The sequence below is a fragment of the Acanthaster planci genome, linkage group LG13 (assembly GCF_054643075.1).
Source record: "Acanthaster planci isolate LZ-2023a linkage group LG13, COTS_SCS, whole genome shotgun sequence".
Taxonomy (NCBI): Eukaryota; Metazoa; Echinodermata; class Asteroidea; order Valvatida; family Acanthasteridae; genus Acanthaster; species Acanthaster planci.
Window position 1 is genome coordinate 323,141 of NC_141789.1, and position 18,279 is coordinate 341,419.

General features: G+C 39.3%; 1 protein-coding gene across 2 annotated transcripts; it reads left to right on the forward strand.

The window, feature by feature from the left end:
• Positions 1-82: 82 nt before the first annotated feature.
• Positions 83-18,246, forward strand: LOC110979905 (histone-lysine N-methyltransferase NSD2-like). 2 transcript variants are annotated; one of them, XM_022236062.2, is made up of 17 exons: positions 83-245; positions 2,276-3,605; positions 3,826-4,647; positions 4,773-4,918; positions 5,117-5,323; positions 5,730-5,862; positions 11,061-11,300; positions 11,642-11,842; positions 12,388-12,567; positions 12,986-13,145; positions 13,408-13,616; positions 13,769-13,881; positions 14,149-14,418; positions 14,548-14,806; positions 15,064-15,170; positions 15,445-15,661; positions 15,927-18,246. In XM_022236062.2, the coding sequence occupies exons 2-17, from the start codon at positions 2,312-2,314 to the stop codon at positions 16,661-16,663; spliced, it is 5,295 nt and encodes a 1,764-aa protein (XP_022091754.2). In that variant the 5' UTR covers positions 83-245; positions 2,276-2,311; the 3' UTR covers positions 16,664-18,246. The 2 variants fall into 2 exon arrangements, with proteins under 2 accessions (XP_022091754.2, XP_022091753.2); XM_022236061.2 differs by lacking the exon at positions 83-245 and adding an exon at positions 386-491.
• The last annotated feature ends 33 nt before the right edge of the window (positions 18,247-18,279 follow it).

Genomic DNA, 18,279 nt, shown 5'->3' on the forward strand with positions numbered 1-18,279 from the left:
GAATGCAGTACGTACATGTACAAATACGTACGTACGTATATTGGTGGCGCTGATTATTTCCTATTGCATGATGGGATTACTTATTGACCTTTGACCCAACAGTGCACTATTCGCATGCCGAGTTCACGGTCGCTGGGTTTTATTTGCTTTTCTGTAATTTCATGAAGTGTTAGCAAAAAAGAAGCATTCCGTCGACAAGTGGAATCGGTAATCAACACTCAGTCGCTTGATATCAAAGGATAAAGGTAATACTGTCATGAAAAATGCGTTGCAAAACAAACAAAGAACCGTAAACGCCGTGTTTGGGTGCATGAAACAATCGGCAATTTTCGACACCCTTCGCTCATCCCCGGCTACTTTCGTCCACCAATGAGAACAAAGTATTTTTGGCGCCGTAACAATTCGGCAATTGTCGGGTCTCAGTTGATTGATCTCATCGTACCGTAGGTTCATGAGACGACGACAGAAGCCGTGAAAGTCAGTCATTAAAGGTTCGATTTTGCTGATGTTGAACCATCAAATTGATTTCACAGATCTAATTAATAATAGAAAAATGTCGTAGCGTTCAATTTCAGTCATTTTGAGACATGGGGTTCATTTTAAAGGTGTTATACAAATAATTTTTCACATGTTCAAAAATTTCAGAAATGGCTTCCCAATGCCAATATGAAGTAGTCTACAAAAATATAAAACGTGTAGCATAGGGCGGCCCTTCACATGTGCAAGTTTGGCATTTTCAAGCAAAAGAATATTTTCGGTTCGTCTTGGTTTTGTTTGTCAGTGCCATTGTAGCTTTAATATAGGTTCATTCTATTTGGTTGTATTTTATTTGGCATGTTTCGCACATTTTGGTGAGCAGGTGAGTGTGACTTCAATGCGTCAAATAACGGTGTGAGTAATTATGTAGGCCTAGCACCATGGCCTAGCTGCATCATGGTACTTAGGCTGTAGTTGCCATGTACATGTAATTTGCAGACCAGCATTCTTTTTTTGTTTTTAGTTTGTGTAGTGACAGTTTTGATTACTGTCACCTGACATGCCTGACTGTAGTGTATTCTCGTAAGTGGCATGTGTGGCAAAGTAAAATAAAATTTCTGGTTCAGGCCGTTTAAATTTCATTTTTTTATAAGGTTTACCATGTCTACATCACTGTCTGGAACAAAATTGATTGGGAGGGGAATATGTATTTCATAAATTGATCATCATAAATTGGGACTGGCATGTTTGTCTGGGAGCTAGCGTGCTCACTAATGCGCATGTAATGATGTATCATACATTAGGAGCTACTTACATGTAGTTTGAACTTTTGCGCACACAACATTTTGCTTTTTTCATGAATTCTGTGCAACTATGACTATGCCTGTTGCTATGGTGAGGAATATTCCCGGAATATACATTTTTGGAGAGAGAAAAAACATGCTTAAATACCTGTATATATAAAAAAAATTGGGGCGGGTGATGTGAACTTAAAACTTAATTTTTAATGGCCTTACTTTCCTTGCCCACTTCTCTTTGGAGATCACCCAAATTTTTTTTTTTAATTTTTTCATTTTAGCCTCTTGAAAAATGTTCACCAGTCTGTAGGAAAAAACTTTTCAGTTGAGACTTTCCACATTATGCATTTGACAGTGCAGTCTCCAAACATGTTTTTCGTACATGTATGTCCATGTCTGATCATGGACAGTTAGCTGTGGTTGCAAATTGTGCAGTAATACACATGGACGCTTTGAAACTACACTACAGTTTTTCTAAAATGCACTGTGAATGTGATCAGTTTTCCCATGCAACGTATCTCTTTCACTTTTTCATCTGTTCTTATTATTAAGGGAAACACCAACCCTGCAATTATTGCCATTAAAAATTTGAAAATAGTCGCGGCCATCTTGAAAATAAATGAAAAGGCCTGCAACCCTTTTTCTTTCCAAAACCCTCATACTTTTTTTACTTGGTGTATTACCAGATTATTTCTTTTAGTTTGATGGTTCTCAACCTCTTTTACAAAAAAAAATAAAAATAGACTGGGGACATGTTTTGTATGCCTTGCTGTTTGCGCACTGCATAACAACTCCAAAACCAAATATCAAGCTTGTAAAAATCCTAGATGTCTACATGTACAACAAAAATGCCAAATCTATTTGTTTGAAATTATTTTTGTGTGCAGTGGGCTGCAATTACCTTTTTGACCACCGAATTCCTTCATCTTTGTCTTGGATCTGAAGTGTATGACATGGATGCATTTCTTGTTTTAACGTGCAGCATTAATTTTCTTTTTCAGTAAGTCTGATTACACCAGAAGGTCCAAGCCCTTTGTATGGGCACAACACATTCCCAGGAGACCACTGCAGAGGAGGGATCCTTCAATGATCTCACTCACAAACCTTCAGACGCCATGAATCCCAGTGACCAGCGGAACATTCTCCCCCAGCCTCCACCCCTGTACCCGACAAACAATGATTCGTCAGTTGGCCAGGGATCATATGGATCGCCTGCCATGCAAGGTATGGCCTCAGTGGCTGGTTACCCTGGAAGTTCGCAGTCCTACTCTCATATTCCAATCAATCCGGTGCCAGGACCACCTTACCATAAAATAGCACAGCCCATGAGGTCACAAGAACCCATGGTGTCTCAGCAGTCAATGTACCAGCAATATCCCCAGCAGAGCTTCGGACAGTCAACGTATTCACAGTCATACTCACAACAGTTCTATCCACAGTCATCATACCAGTCATATAATGCCCCAATGCACACTATGCAGCAGCAGTCGTACATCCAACCACACATGCCATATCAGCAATCACAGCCACACTCTTCTCCCCAGAAGTACATGTACCAACAGCCCTACCAACAAGACCAAAACACTGCGCTTCAACAACCTCAGATGCCAGTTGCTAAGCCACAGATGCCCATACAACCACAACCGCAGGTGCTTCCAGTTCCACCTCCCAACCAACCGCAACCTTACCAACCTCAACCTATGTCACAGACTCAACCACCAAGCTCAATCTACCAGCCACCAGTTGTAGAGAATGCCTCACTACAACCACCAAACTCCCAAATGAACCCGCCTCAGAAACCAAGCACACCTCCCAGTCAGATTCAGCCGAGCAAGGACCCATCATCGGTAATGCCTACCCCACCATCAGATTCAGCACCCTCAGAAACCTCTGACGTGCCCCCTGGCTCTCCAGAAATAAAACTGACAATCAAGAAGACATTTGATAAGGGGCGGCCACGATTAACATCAAGTCTTGCTGGAAAGGAAGCAAATGAAAAGACAGATGCCGTTGGGAGTGGCAGTGAGATGTCTAAAGAGGAAGAACAAACTCAGTCTGACCCCGGCCCTGACACCCATTCAAGAGACCAACCCAGTCCCACTCCATCAAAGCCAAAGACAGTTGCCCAAAAGAGAGAGAACTTCAAAGTTGGAAAGGCTGCTGTTTTACCCAAACCAACACTCCAAGCAAATCCGCCGCCAACTTCCTTTGATGAGAAGCCATGTGAATGGCTTGTGGGTGACCTTGTTTGGTCAAAAGTGACAGGACATCCATGGTGGCCCTGCATGGTGGCATATGACCCAAACTTAGGCATCTACACCAGAATGAAAGGTTAGTTCCAAATTGAAATAAATTAAGAAGGTTTATTTACTTTCTAAATCAGTGCTTGGCATGTTCTGACCCAGTCATTGATTCAGTTATTGAGGTTTGAGTGAATTTTTGCTTCATCAGTTACGTCAATACAAACAATGGTGTACAATAGAGGATAACTGTATTCAGAGTTGTTTTTATGTTACTTTCATGCATTTTTATTAACTTTGACTATTTACAGGAGCCTATGGGAAGAGTTACCGCATGTACCACGTTCAGTTCTTTGGAGAAGTTCCAGAGAGAGGCTGGGTTAGTGGCTGCAGTATGCGCAAATTCATAGGCCGTAGTCAGTATGACCAACTAGTCCAAGAACTGGTAGCTAAAGTCAAACGAAAGGATCGTACTAGAATGATGGCTAAGCTAGCCTTGAAGCCTAGCCGGAAATCTGCTTGGGAAACATCCGTGGTGGAATGTGAAAAAGCATTACCCATGAGCAGACATGAACGGAAACTCAAGTTTACCTTTAAGTATGAGATCCCAAAGTCGGCAACAGGAAGCCTATCAGGAGAACAGATCGACATAGTGTCACTAGGTGATTCTCCTAAAATGAAGGCAAAACGGGCTTATAAAAAACAGCAAGACAGTGAAGCTGCTGCAGCTACAACTAAAGTGTCAAGCCAAGATCTAACTCAATCCAGTACTGCTTCCATATCAACTCCAGACAGACATGATCCCACAGGAAACCCACCATCTGATGATGACAATCCCATACTCCCAGTGCCTCGGACTAAAAGAAAATACCAGAAGAGGAAATCCAGTGACAGAGCAAAGACTTCCCCTGTTAAGGACTCACCCAGAACAAAGAGGAAGCGTGGTCGTAAGTCATTTCAGTACCTTGCATTCTGTAGCAAGCATACAGAGGAGTTGACATCACAGCATCCCGATAAGAGTAAGGTGGAAATAAATGCTTTACTTGAAGACAAATGGGAAGAAATGACAGAGGAGGAAAAAGCCAAGTATGGCACCAGTCCAGCAAGGGCAGCTCCAGCTACTCCAAGACGAGGTAACATTGACCATTAACATGCCGAATGGAAAACCTGACCAAATGGAATCCATCAATAAATCAAGCCTAATCCTTATGTTATTTTGTCAGTCTATCACTTTCTGGCATTTTGTCTCTGTTTACAGCAAGGAAGCGTAAGGTACAAGATCAGAGTCCTGAATTGGATGTGGTTGTGAAGCGATCTCGCAGGGAGACTAAACCATCCAAGAAACTCCAAGAAGCTGACTTAGATAACCTTGGCTTCTCCCCAAAGATGACAAAGTCTCTGAAAGTAAGTGGTTTTGTAACATGGTTGAATCCTGAAGACTTGATCCAAAGGAGTTTTTTTTTTAGTTCGTAGAAAGTGACTTCTTGGATGTTTTTTACACATTGAAAGTAAAATGAGGGAATTATAATAAATACCATTCCAATCATTTTTTGAATAGCATATTTTACAAGTTTTACTCGTTTTTGCTTAATTTATTCGCAGTTAAATGATGAAGAGTCCGAGAACAAACGAAGCAGATCAACCAATACTCTTGCTGTCACTCCAACCCCTGATGGCAAAGAGATAGATACCTCAGCAAAAAAGAGGAGACGAGGACGTAAAACCAAGCATCTGACCAATGGAGACCCAGTCCTGAACAGAGTACCAGTGAAACCAGTTAAGACTGGAGGGGAGGCTATTGCAACTGAGGTATGCGCTCAGACATGAGATTCATGAAGATCGTGTTAACTCGGACATTTCAGACTATAAATTTCCCACCACTGTTACAAGGTTTTACATGCGATGGGCACGATGCCATCGATGACAAAAGCTAAATGAATGTCATCCTTGGTGCAATGTCAATTTTTCAATGAAAAACATGTACCCATAGAATTATAGTTGACCCACATTTCGAAATGTTTCGGCAGGCATATGGAAGTAAAGTTAGACTATGCTGTGCATTCTGAAGTAAACTTAAGAACAAACATTCTTCAGAAGTCCCATGAAGCGGAGTGCATTGTGTGAGTCCTTTTCATTTGTAACCGTCTAACCCAGTCTAACCATTCTACCAGCTGTTAACAATCCTAAGCTTTTGCTTGATTGGAATCCCACCCAGATGTCTAAAGATTTTGCTGAGATGCAGGAGGATGAACCAGGCTTGATCATTGATACAGACCTGATTACTGGCGCCATTGAATCAGCTGTGGATGGTCCCGATAACACCAATGGAGTTCCCTTCAGCATCAGTGGTAATGACTCTTTATCTTTTCGTAACTTTCCTGGCTAGGCTATCATAATGGCAAGGAATGTTTAGAAAGCAAATTTTCTTGCAAAGAATAACAAAACTCTGCCAATCTACCATCACAATAAATCGGAATTAGTGCGGCATTTGCAAGATGCAAACACAGTTTGCCTAAAAGTTGTCTGGAAGGTGACATGATGGGACGTTGCTCTTTTACAACCTCAGGGTACTTCATTGACATTTCTCATTTTATGTTGAATGTTTCATAAATTGTGATATCAATTGAGATTTTTAAGGTCCATGCAAAGGAAACTTTAAAGGAAATGATGAAATTTGGTTTCCAGATTTTCAAAATGTAAATATGCTGTTTGCAGCATCTCGATCAGAGTTAAGATGCTGTATGGAAATTTTTTTGGACAGTAAGAGAAAGATTTATTCACAAAACTGGCATGCAGTTTCTTCTTAAATTAATTCACTGTTGTTGATTTTGTTTTTCAAATCAAGAACACGTAAACTTTGTAATTTGAGTTCGATCACGTAATTCCAGTTAAGAAATTACCCACTTGTTTTAAAAAAATAAAATAGCCAGCCCCAGTTTTTGCAGTTACTTCAACTTTCAAAGGAGCTTAAGATCTCTTGCCATCCATTGCCTCATATTAAAAAAAATGTCAGTAGGGAAACCTTTTTAGATTTTTGAGTGTTTTGTTAACATGTGCATTCTGAGTTATTTTTCTTTTTTTGCTTGGTCTAAATATAATATACATTGTAGGTTCTGGATCAATTTTCCTTATTTTGGAACCTTTAGGTTTTTGTCTTGGGTTTGTAGAATTCCCTCAGCTGTGCAGGTTGCTGTCATGAGCTGTGCTTGGCGGCATACTGTCAAAGTGTTGTACATCTTAATATTGTTGCACAGTATTTTCTTAACACTTTTCATGGTTTCATTTTGTGTATCATTTGCACAAACAGGTTTTGTAGTTAGTATTTCAGTTTCTCAGGCTAGTATGTGTATTTTGTAAGATTGCTTTACTAGGCAAAGTTGGTGTCTGTTCTATGGTTCAGGTATGCACAACACCCATGCGCCTTAGCAATACATTTCAGTATTTATAAGCTGGAAGAGAGGAAAAGAAAATGTTCTTACATTTGGATTTGTCAACGTATTCTTGCATTTTCGGATGTACTTTCTAGTTTTGTTAGAACTAATATTGGTTATTCATTGACTCTTGATGGTTTGTAACAGTTCCTAACTCCAAGAGTTGTGAATCCCCCTCATGTAAGAGAATTGTTCACGCATACAGGGGTAAATCCAAGTGAAAGTGTAGTTGCTGAAAGTAAAAGACATGAGTGTGTTAAAGCAAAGTTAGTTGAGGTTTCCACTGGACGAAGAGGAAGACTTGGCTTGATGGCTGACAAATACTTCAGTGCAGTCTGCATTCCAGGAATTAATGATCTCTACAGAATACCTCGGCTAGATCAGAAATCATAGAAAAAGCATGGACTTTGTCTACCTGGGAATGAAAAGGGTTCATTTTGGATGAGGAGGAGTGTGCTACTTCAAACGGGGCAAAAACATTGAATAAGGTTTATTTCGTGACATAAATGTTGAAGTTTTATTTCATGAGCATTTTCATCAAAAGAAATTTGAAGTAGTTAATTGGGAACATGATGATGTAGGTTTTCCAAGAGAAATAGTTTACCTGTTCTTTATATATAGATAAGCTTATGGAGCAGTGTACATTTTTTTAGATCTTTTCCCATTTATAAGCGGCAGAAATTTTCAGAGGAACTTAATTCATATACATGTTTGTGTATTTTTATATGCACAGATTTTTGGAATTGACAAAACAGTTTTTCCTCCAAAGAAATGAAGTACTTGTACAATACTTGGATGTATTGGGTGCTGTGCATATCACTGTGCGATGGGTGTATCTCTCATCCTGCAGACTGCATACAGCAGACATTAACATTAAGAATGTTTATCAGCCATGGTTATAGTTTGGCATTACCACCCACCAAGGTTGAAAAAGACCACCCAATTTGTTCGCGTTGATGCAATCTTCAATGTTTCCAAGGTTATCGCAGCATTGACCTTGGAGAATGTAGTTGCTCAAGAATCCAAGTTAAAAAAAGCATTTTTTTTAAAGATTGTTGTTATGGTAGCAAACAGATTGATTATTCTGCTATTCTGTCATGTTCTTGCTGAGAAGAAATTCCACAAATTAATAAGACATGTTGTACGTTGCTCAGAATTAATATTTAAAAATGCATGTTTACCAGATTTGAAAGTAGAATTAATTTGAGAAGACAGATTATTTTGTTTTATAAGGTTTTGCTTTGTGTAGGCAATTTCAAATCGTACATGTGTATTTTCAATACATTTTTTGATGGGTATAGTGGTGTATATTAAGGATTAGTGCTTGCCATGTTTTGTTACTGTTGAAAAAGAAATCTGAAGTTGACAAAAATCCCTATTTTTGACAGAAATTATTTAAATTTTATAAAAACTGTAGTGTTGATGCATTTAATCATGCAATTAATTCTTCGCATTAGGTCTTCGTATAATTCTCAGCTTCCGTTAAAGAAATCAGGATCAAAACTTGCCTACTTCAGTCTACAATTTTGACCTGAATGGTTCAATGACAGTTTAATATCAGAAAAGACCTTTTGTTTATCAAATGCGACGTTTCAATTACAAGATATCCATGCATTTGTGCTTCGTGGCATTTAATTAAGTCTTTTTCTAATGAAATGTTGTTAGCTGTAAAACAAATGTGTGAATTCCCTGTGAATAATTGTAGTTTTCAAACTTTGGCTTTGGTTACCATTGTATATGCTTCAGAATTATTGGATTGTGAATGATATCTCTAATTTAGCACCGTTTAACACGGCACATTGCAATTTATTTGGAGGATTCAGCAAGAGTGTATGGCAAGATTTGTGGGAAAGAAAGGCAGGGTGTTTTATACATACATACTTGTAAATAGAAAAATTGGCTTTGACTTTCTTGGGATGTATTTTGGGTGATGAAAGAAATTGGAAGCAAAAGTAACGAGAACATGGCTTCTGCATTCAGTATTTTTAGCTGTACATTACATGAAAGTAATTCTTAGTTCGATACTTGGTCCATACAACGTAGTGCCATTTTTACACTGTGAATAAGGATCTGATAAATTCAAGAATTCTGATTAAATGATTACAAGAACACAGAAAATCAACCCTTTTATGAATACAGCAGTTTCACATTCTTTTGTCTCTCGACCAGCTTGTAAATGAAAGATTTGTTGTATGAATTAAGATTTGTTTTTCACGTCTTATTTTGCATGGGCATGGGTGTTGTGCTAACCGTCATGCATGGATATGTTTTGTTCAAAAACTTTTAATCTGTAGTGTTTCTCATGAACAGGGTTCCTGTTGCTGTGAAAATTTAGATGTACTTATGGGTATGTTCAGACAGTTTCAATATATCAAAATGAGCCATCATTGTATTTTGATATATTTTGTTGAATTGCCATGGTAACAGTGGTGGTTTTTATGAAAATCCGAATTGGTGTCATGAAGTTTAGGTATATTGAACGCATCATTGATTTGTGCACCTGTTGATTATATACATATATTTGCCACTTTATGACTCCTTGTTAAGTTTGCAACTGTATGTGTACTCTCATCTCCACACAGTCTTCGTTCATATTTCAGAACTTGACCTGTTTCACAAAAGCTGGTAATCTGGTTGGATGATTGCAGATTAAGAGCTTGATCTGTGTGGGAGGACAAAACCTATTGAAATGTATCAGAATCTGCTGTGAATGTGTTGTGATTCAATATAATTTATCAAGCTGATTTTGTTGACCAAGTTCTCTGTCTACTGAATGAACTGGATATTGATTTGGCCTATATAGAGCTGCATTCTGGCCGAAAACTAAACGTGTGAATGCTCTCCAAGTTGAAATCAAAAGTCAATATGTGATATTGACTCATTGCCAACACTGATGAGTATCTTGTCAGTGATAGAAAGTTTGAGGTTTGTTTTGTGGATTATGTTTGCTGAATTACAGTCAAACTAAACACAGGGATAAACCTGAAATGTAAATGTAGAATCGGGGGGGGGGGGGTTGCAATTCAGAAACCCCCTCTCCCATGGCCAATACTAAATACAAACAGGTTGTAAATCATGTGGCATATAGGCTAGATTAATATCAATGCTGCGTGTAGTTCTGACTCAGAGTAAAAGAAAGATAGCTGCAGCTACACTCAAGTCTGTTGTGTTTCTTGGCTTCACAAATGGAATACATTGGAAGGACCAACAAAATCACAAACCAGCTGTTTTGGGTAATATGCTGTGTCTGAACATACCCAAATTAGGAATGTTTATTTAAACAATTTACAGAAATTTGTTGAACCATCCTACTGGATCCTGTAATGACTGTTGGATTTGATACTTTTGAAAGTTGAACAAGTGTTAATCACTTAAAGTTTCTTAAAAGAGTGATTCTTATTCACCAACAGGAACCCTACATGTAGGTCTGTCTTTGTCTTGTTTGTTTCTTGTGCATCTGCAGACACGTTTTCAAACTTGTTTTTGTAGACATTGACTCATCAATAATGCATCATCTGTGTCCTGCCATGTGATTCAAAACTCTTTGCTAAATCATTGTTCATGGTTGCTCAGAGATTATTCAGTATGGGCCATTCAGCTAAGCTGGCCTTGTAATCTTAACCCCCGAGGCGTTTTTACTAGGCACCATCCTCAATCCTTCAAAATGCTCCAATTATCCAATACAAGTAATGAGTTTTGCCTCAATCCTTCAAAGTCCTCAAAAATATGTCTTGAATATGCTTTGAGGGTGCCCACTGCCTCAGTCCTTCCAAATCATCTGTCAATTCCTGTCATGTTGGTGCAGTGTGAATGTTACCCTGGAGCAGTATGGAGGATTTCACATATACTATCATAGGCATAAATTTATGCATGGCTGAACATAACACAAGGTCTAACCCACAACGTTGACTCAATGTTTTCTTCCCAATCAGCCACACTATTTGCCATTCCTCAATCCTCCCAAATCCTCCCAAAACCACCCAGAGGATTTTAAAGGATTGAGGAGGGTTAGGGTTTGGTAGAGGTCATGTTCCAATCCACAAGGTTTTGGATCCACTTCTCCGCATACCCCTCCTGCATGCTAACTAAGCCCCAACCCATTCTGTCCCTTCAAGGCCATAGCTCAGGAGATGAGCAAGCTAGCACCAGCAATGCATCACAGACCAGCAGCACCAATGGGGCTGCTAGGGAGAAAGGAGCTGGTGCTGCCAAAAAGGAGAATGTTTGTCAGGTGTGCGAGGGTCCTGGAGAGCTGCTTCTTTGTGAAGGAGGATGCTGTGGGGCATTCCATCTAGATTGCATTGGACTTCAAACAACGCCTACTGGGACATTTAAATGTGATGAGTGCATATCAGGTAGGTGGAACGAACAGGATTCTGACATGTTGGCATTCACAAATTGGGAGTGCTTTCCAAAAACCTGGACTGTTTTGGGCTCCTTTGAGGATGACTCATTAAATGCTAGTACAGTCAAACCTTGTTAATAAGAGCACTGTTAATACAAAATTCTGTTTGTAAGAAGGACATTTTTAGGTCACAATCCTTCGTTTTTCATGGTTGTCATTCCTGATAATACATTTCCTGATAAGTCCGAAAGACCTCTTATGAATGAGGTTTGACTGTAAACAATTGATATAAAAGAAAAACCTTCAACTTCTGACAATCTCTAATGACTTTCCTGGTTTATACATTGGTAGGAGTTCATTCCTGCTTCGTCTGCAAGGTGGGAGACAAGACTGTCAAACGTTGCCATGTAGGTATCTGTGGCAAGTACTACCATGAAGACTGTGTTAAAAAGTTCTCTCGGACTCGGATTGATAACCGTGGGTTCACCTGTCCATTACATACCTGCACCTCCTGCTTTGCTGATAACCCCAAGAATCCCAAAGCCAGTAAAGGTAGGTCTGCTTGAAACCTTGTGGATTGCCACAGGTGCATTACAAAGGAGAGGACATTTTAGATCCCTTTTGAGTTGGGATGGTGCAGTAATGAGCTGGGTTGGTATTCCAACAGCACATGCCCAATATAAAGGGCATTTGAGGTCATTCATACTCGTGTGTAAAGTCTGTCCTAACACTGTAGCTCTGCACAGTCTCGCACACATACATGGTTTGTAAATCACCTTGCTGTTTTGAAATACTGGTCTGGCTCATTGCACAAGGCTTACCAATCAACTTCTGTGGAAAGGTTGCTTCAAGGAAAAGAACAACAAAGTAGTTCAAGTCATGTTACCCACTGAAATGAGTCATTTTTCAGTAAGTATTTATGTAAGTGTGCAAAGGTTCCAGCATTAAAGATTCTGTTATTCCTTGACTTTCTAGTCAGAATTGCAAAACCTGTACCTTTCACAATTCTGGACATACACCAATCCCTGAACATTATATAAGATTCGGAAGGTTTGTTATTGTATGCCATGTCACCATTGTCACGTTATTGTTTCCAGGTCGTTTGGTACGTTGTGTTCGCTGTCCTGCGTCGTTTCATGCTGGTGATAGCTGTATAGCTGCTGGTAGTATTACTCTGGCCTCCAATTCTATAGTTTGTAGTCATCACTTTAAACCAATTAAAACTCAGAAACATCATGCAAGAGTTAGTGTCAGCTGGTGTTTCATCTGTTCAGTAGGTAAGTATTGGAATAAGTTTTGTTCAGTCTTTCTTTTGCCAGCTGTTTATCAACCCTTATCAATCCACTAAGAGACGAAGGATTTGGGACTGTTAGGATTGTAAGTGTTTCCATTGAACCATACAATCTTTGGGTGAGACAAATGAGAAAGGTTTGCTTTGTGGAGAAATTCTGACAAATTTTGTGAGTGGCTGTTTTTAATGTGTGCTTAGACGTGTACCATATCACGGAAAATATTCAGCAGCTTCTTTAGCTAAGCACGGATCTCCCGCAAACCAAGCAGTACTTCGCTGCTAGACATATTGTACTGAACAAAACTTTAACTCCACTGGCACACTTTGTTGGTTTGCACTTCCTGTTCGCAGAAGTGCAGATTTGAGAAAAGAGATGCTTAACTGGAATATTGATTTTGTTGTAGGTGGTGATCTGATCTGTTGTGATAGCTGTCCTGCTGCTTTCCATGCATCCTGCATTGGAATCTCATCAATACCAGAAGGCAACTGGTACTGCCGAGACTGTAGCAATGGTAAACGACCTCGTTACAATGATATCATCTGGGTCAAGCTTGGAAATTACAGGTTTGTGAAAAAAATTATCAAATAAATTGCTTCCTTGTATTTAATTACAGATCTTAAATTTGTATTTGTCAGACTTCATCATATTTACATTATTTTGTCGAATTGAAAGAAGTTTTCTAAAGTGAAAAATCACTTAAATTGCCTGAAAAAGTTCAGTTTTCCCCTCAAGATTTCTTTAAATCCTAGTTTCTGACACGGAAGCAAAATTTCCAATTCTAAGTGGAATGATACTGATTTTTTTGTCAACTTGTATTTCTCTTAGATGGTGGCCGGCCCAGGTCTGCAATCCACGCAATGTTCCTACCAATATCCAAGAAATGAACCACCAAGTTGGGGAATTCCCCGTCCAATTCTTTGGGTCACATGATTACTTCTGGACCCATCAGGGGCGTGTTTTTGCTTACCACGAAGGGGACAAAGGAAGCAGAGAGACGGCTGCATCCAGAGGATTGGCAACAGTCTTCAAAGCAGGTAAGTACCTCTGCTTGCAGGGGAGGTTCTAGAACTTGGGACTGAGACCTTGTCTTCATAATTCTTAGAAGAATGAGGAACTTCAAAATAGCTTCACTTGTAGCAAATTTAAGAAATTGATTGATGTCTTTATCCACCATCTGATCCCTTAGCTCTCTGTGAGGCAGCTGAGAAGTACAAACAGTGGAAGGGTTTTCGAGAGCAGAAAGAGGCCAGGGAACTTGAGAACAGCAGTAAGAAGCCAAGACCATTCAAGTTTATCAAGGTAAGTCAGTAAGGATCATGTCAGCTAAAGTAACATTGCTGTGTACACTCCTGACGCTGGTCATGCACATTCATTTAAAAAAATGATTGCATGCTGTATGCATCATTTGCATGCATTAGGTAGTCTTTGCATGTGATGTGTCCTTTCTTGGTTTCTCTAGACCAAACTGTACTGTCTATAGTAGCTACATAGAGTCTATTTGGTCAGTGTACCCAAATTAATAGTTATAACCACTCTTCTGTCATCAAACTTTGTTCATCCTCATAGACCAACAAACCTGTAGGTCGTGTACAGATGCCACCATTTGATATCAGCAAATGCCAGCCATGTGACTGCAAACCAACCAGTGAAAACCCTTGTGGTAAAGACAGTGACTGCCTGAACCGTATCCTCCTGATTGAGTGTCACCCTCTTGTGTGCCCAGCTGGGGATAAATGCCAGAACCAGCGTTTCCAGAAGAGAGAGTACCCAGAGTCTCGACCGGAGAAGATGAGCAAACGAGGCTGGGGGTTGATGTCACTAGTTGACATTAAGAAGGTGCGGAATTCTAGAAAACAGTTCATACCTTTCATGATTATTTCTCATGCATTATCGTTAACAGTTCAGTGAAAGAAAACAGCAAGATAAACCCTCTGTTTCATGTGTGATATTTTATGTCACATCCAGGGTGATTTTGTCAACGAGTATGTTGGAGAGCTAGTTGATGAAGAGGAATGCCGCGAGCGCATTCGTCAAGCACATGACAACAACATCACTGATTTCTACTTCTTGACGCTAGACAAAGATCGCATCATTGATGCGGGGCCAAAAGGAAATTTGTCCCGGTTTATGAACCATTGTTGTCAGCCTAACTGTGAGACACAGAAGTGGACTGTGAATGGTGACACGCGAGTTGGATTATTTGCCATCTGTGATATTCCTTGCAGTACGTTTTTAAGTATCATTTTATCGTTATACACATTATGATGAAAATACAGATATTTCGTGATGTGTAGATCAACTGACTGTCACAGTTTTTACCGAGTTCAAGTTCTGGCAACAACCTGCTTAATGGCAAATCTACTTGGGCAGAGTTAATAGAATGTTGACTTATAACCTGTCCGAACCTGCACCATCTGGCCATTTCATTGTCAACTGTTGTAGAGCTTGATTCCTACTTACCCCATATTTCTTTTCTGACAGACACGGAACTCACGTTCAACTACAACCTGGACTGTCTAGGCAATGAGAAAAAACGCTGCGAGTGTGGAGCTCCCAACTGTAGTGGCTTCATTGGGGTCAGGCCAAAGGTCAGTATACTATTCAATGTTTGAAACTGGTGTACATATATTGAAATCTGCTCACCAAATTGGAATCAAGTAAAAAATACTCAAATGAATTTCTTTTCAGTAACAGTAGAAACAGGCTAAATAATTGACAAGAAATGTAGTCATTGCTACTACTGCTTTTCTAGGAATGCATATTTAAGGATAAAATGGAAATGTGGACTCCCTCTGGCATTCATTTGCAGAGTGTTTTCCTAAAAGGGAAAAATAGGTAAAAGTAGTTGTCATTTCTTCTCAGACTGCATCAGCTGAAGCAGTAGCTGAGAAGTACAAGAAAGCAGCCAATAGAAAAAAACTGAAACGACGGAAACGCAAGATGAAGATGGTTGTCAAGGTGAACCATGACGATGTCTGCTTCCGATGTGGTGAAGGAGGAGAACTTGTCATGTGTGATCATAAGAACTGTCCTAAGGCCTACTGTTTAGGATGTTTGAAACTTGCCAAACCACCACACGGTAAGACCCAAAATCATGCAGAAAAACTATGTTGATCAGTGAAACTAGTAGTCAAGATCTGTTATTATCTTGGTCTCATATGAAAATCTATCCAACAGTGCTTGGCATTATGATAATGTTAAGCCGAGACAAGTTTTTGACAGATGGCAAATGGGAATTGATGCCTTTCTATCTCTAGAGATGAGTGTTACACAGTAATAATTTGGAGTCAAAGTTTTGACTGGAACTTGACCCAATGTCTCTTTTTTGATTAACCCCCACCTAGGAAAATGGATTTGTCCATGGCATCACTGTGACGAGTGTGGCAAGTTGGCAACGCAACTGTGCGATGAGTGCCCCAACTCCTACTGCAATGGCCACTCAGAGGGTAACATCGCTGTCTACAACGAGATGAGACTGTGCAAAGATCATGATGATGAAGATCGTGAACAGCTGATGATGCAACGGAGGCTCAAGGAAGAGTTGAGAGAGATTGAGAAGAAACAGAAGGAGGAAGAGGAAGAAGAAAGACGGAAGAACCAAGAGGAAAAACTGGCCAGGAAAGAGAAGAAGATGCAGAAGAAAGAGAAATTGAAACTGAAGGAGAAACGGAAAGAGCGCAAGAAAGAAAAACGACAAGAAAAGACCCAGGAAATTACAGAGGCTGGAAATATTGATAAAAACAAAGTAAAGAAGCGGAGGAATAGAACCAAGAAAAGTACGAAGGAGGAGGCTGCTACCAAGAGGAAAGCCAAGAAATTGAAGCAATCCAAGACCCTGTCAGATGCTACAGTAACAAACAGTTTACCTCCAGAGGAGGCTGAGTCACCAGAAGATCTGGGTTTCCTCTTGGAGGATAGTGAGGCAGAGCTAGTGATTGATGAGGATTTCCAAGAGAAAAAAACTAGACGCACAAAGAAGGGCCAAGACAAAGCTTCCACCACAACTGCAGTTCCTAAGTCTGGTCCAAAAGGGAGCAAAAGTAAAAACAGACAACCTATTGAGCCTCCCCAATCCACATAGCAGCGTCAGAAGGAATTTTAAAAGAATTTTTTAGCGTGGTAAACATTTGAAATAGATGAAATACATTTGCCATAATTGATGATTCTACTAGTGTGTCGGTGAAAATCGGTGGTATTAGAAATGATTTTGTTTTTAAAATAAACTGAGATCAGACGTGTAGCACAACCCGAAATATCATTAATCACATCCTTGAAAAGAGTAATAAATACCATGTTACATTTTTGTTGTGGTTGTATTCACAAATGTCAAAAGGCCTTACTAGTTTCCCTCAAGGTTTCCAAAGTATGGTTGTCATCTTAATACCTAGAACCTCACTGGTAGACTAGTACATGATGCATCTCAGCTGGGGTCATACTCATTGAAATGTCATCCTCTCAAGTTCAGAGATGCCTGTGCCATACAGATCATGAGTTGGTGAAGTTGGGCTGTGGTTGTCCCAAGCTCCTTCTCCAGCTCAATTAAGCTTATGTGTTGCAAGCAGTTCAGGAACGTTCTTACATATTAAACAAGATTTATTAGAAATAAAATTCTCCCCCCTTAGCTTTTGAGCTTAATATTCACAGTGCATTTAATGTCTGCTCTTGGTTATTGTTACGCTTTCAGTTTGGTGTTTGTATTGTTTTTTTGGGGGGAGGAGGTTTTTAACAATATGGTTTTTTATGTTCAGGTTCATTTATTTGTCCTGAATCTGTAAAGTTGTGTTCAAGAATTTTTTTAAAATGAGACAGTAGTACTTGGCTTTTCTGTACTTTGGCAGTTAGGAAGAATTCAAATGTTGCATCAGTCTTATTGTGGAAAAGTTTGTTCCAACAGTCGATTTCAAAGTTGTGCTTTAAATAAAAGACAAGGCATCTAAAAATGACTGAAGCCACATTGGATGAAGCTGGGTGGTCATTCTCTCTCGTAGATTTCAGCTTCTGTTTTCAGTGATTGTCAACAATGTTTATTCAGATTACTTTCTGTTTTTTACCCTGGTCAAGGCTGAATCATGAGCAAATTCAGAAATTGTTGGTGCATATTGATGTGTAAGTACTGCATCTTTCATGCAGCCATGGGGTTTTGTCATTTGTAGTTTGGCATGGGAGACTATCACAACTGTTTACCTTTCCTTTAGAATACAAAGTACATGTGTGATCTATTTTATTCTGAGAACCATCGATTTGTTGCCAAAAATGAAATCCATTTTTTTTGCTTGGATGACAGTACTAGGCACACAGGACATGGTTTTGGGCAGTTCCTGTATGTTTCCAAATTTTTGTAGTAAGTGAAAAACAATTTTGTCTTGTTTGTAATCTTCCATTGTGTTGGAACAAAAAACCATGTAAATAACTTGAAGCAAATACAAATAAACACCAAATCACCTGGTTCCAATTGTTTTGGATCACTGTGTAAAAAGGTTCGAAAGAACAGAATACGATTGAATCTTATCCCTGTGATGGTGGTGTGTGAGAAAAGTTGGATTTGCTGTTATCAGTACAAGTTGAATGTTTGAAAAATTGTTTGAAACCTAGACATACAGTGGCTATTAGATATGTAAAATAATGTACTAGGAAATGATTAAATTTGATACTTGTTTAAACCTATTTGGTACACATTTTTGTTGTCATTTTGTCTGA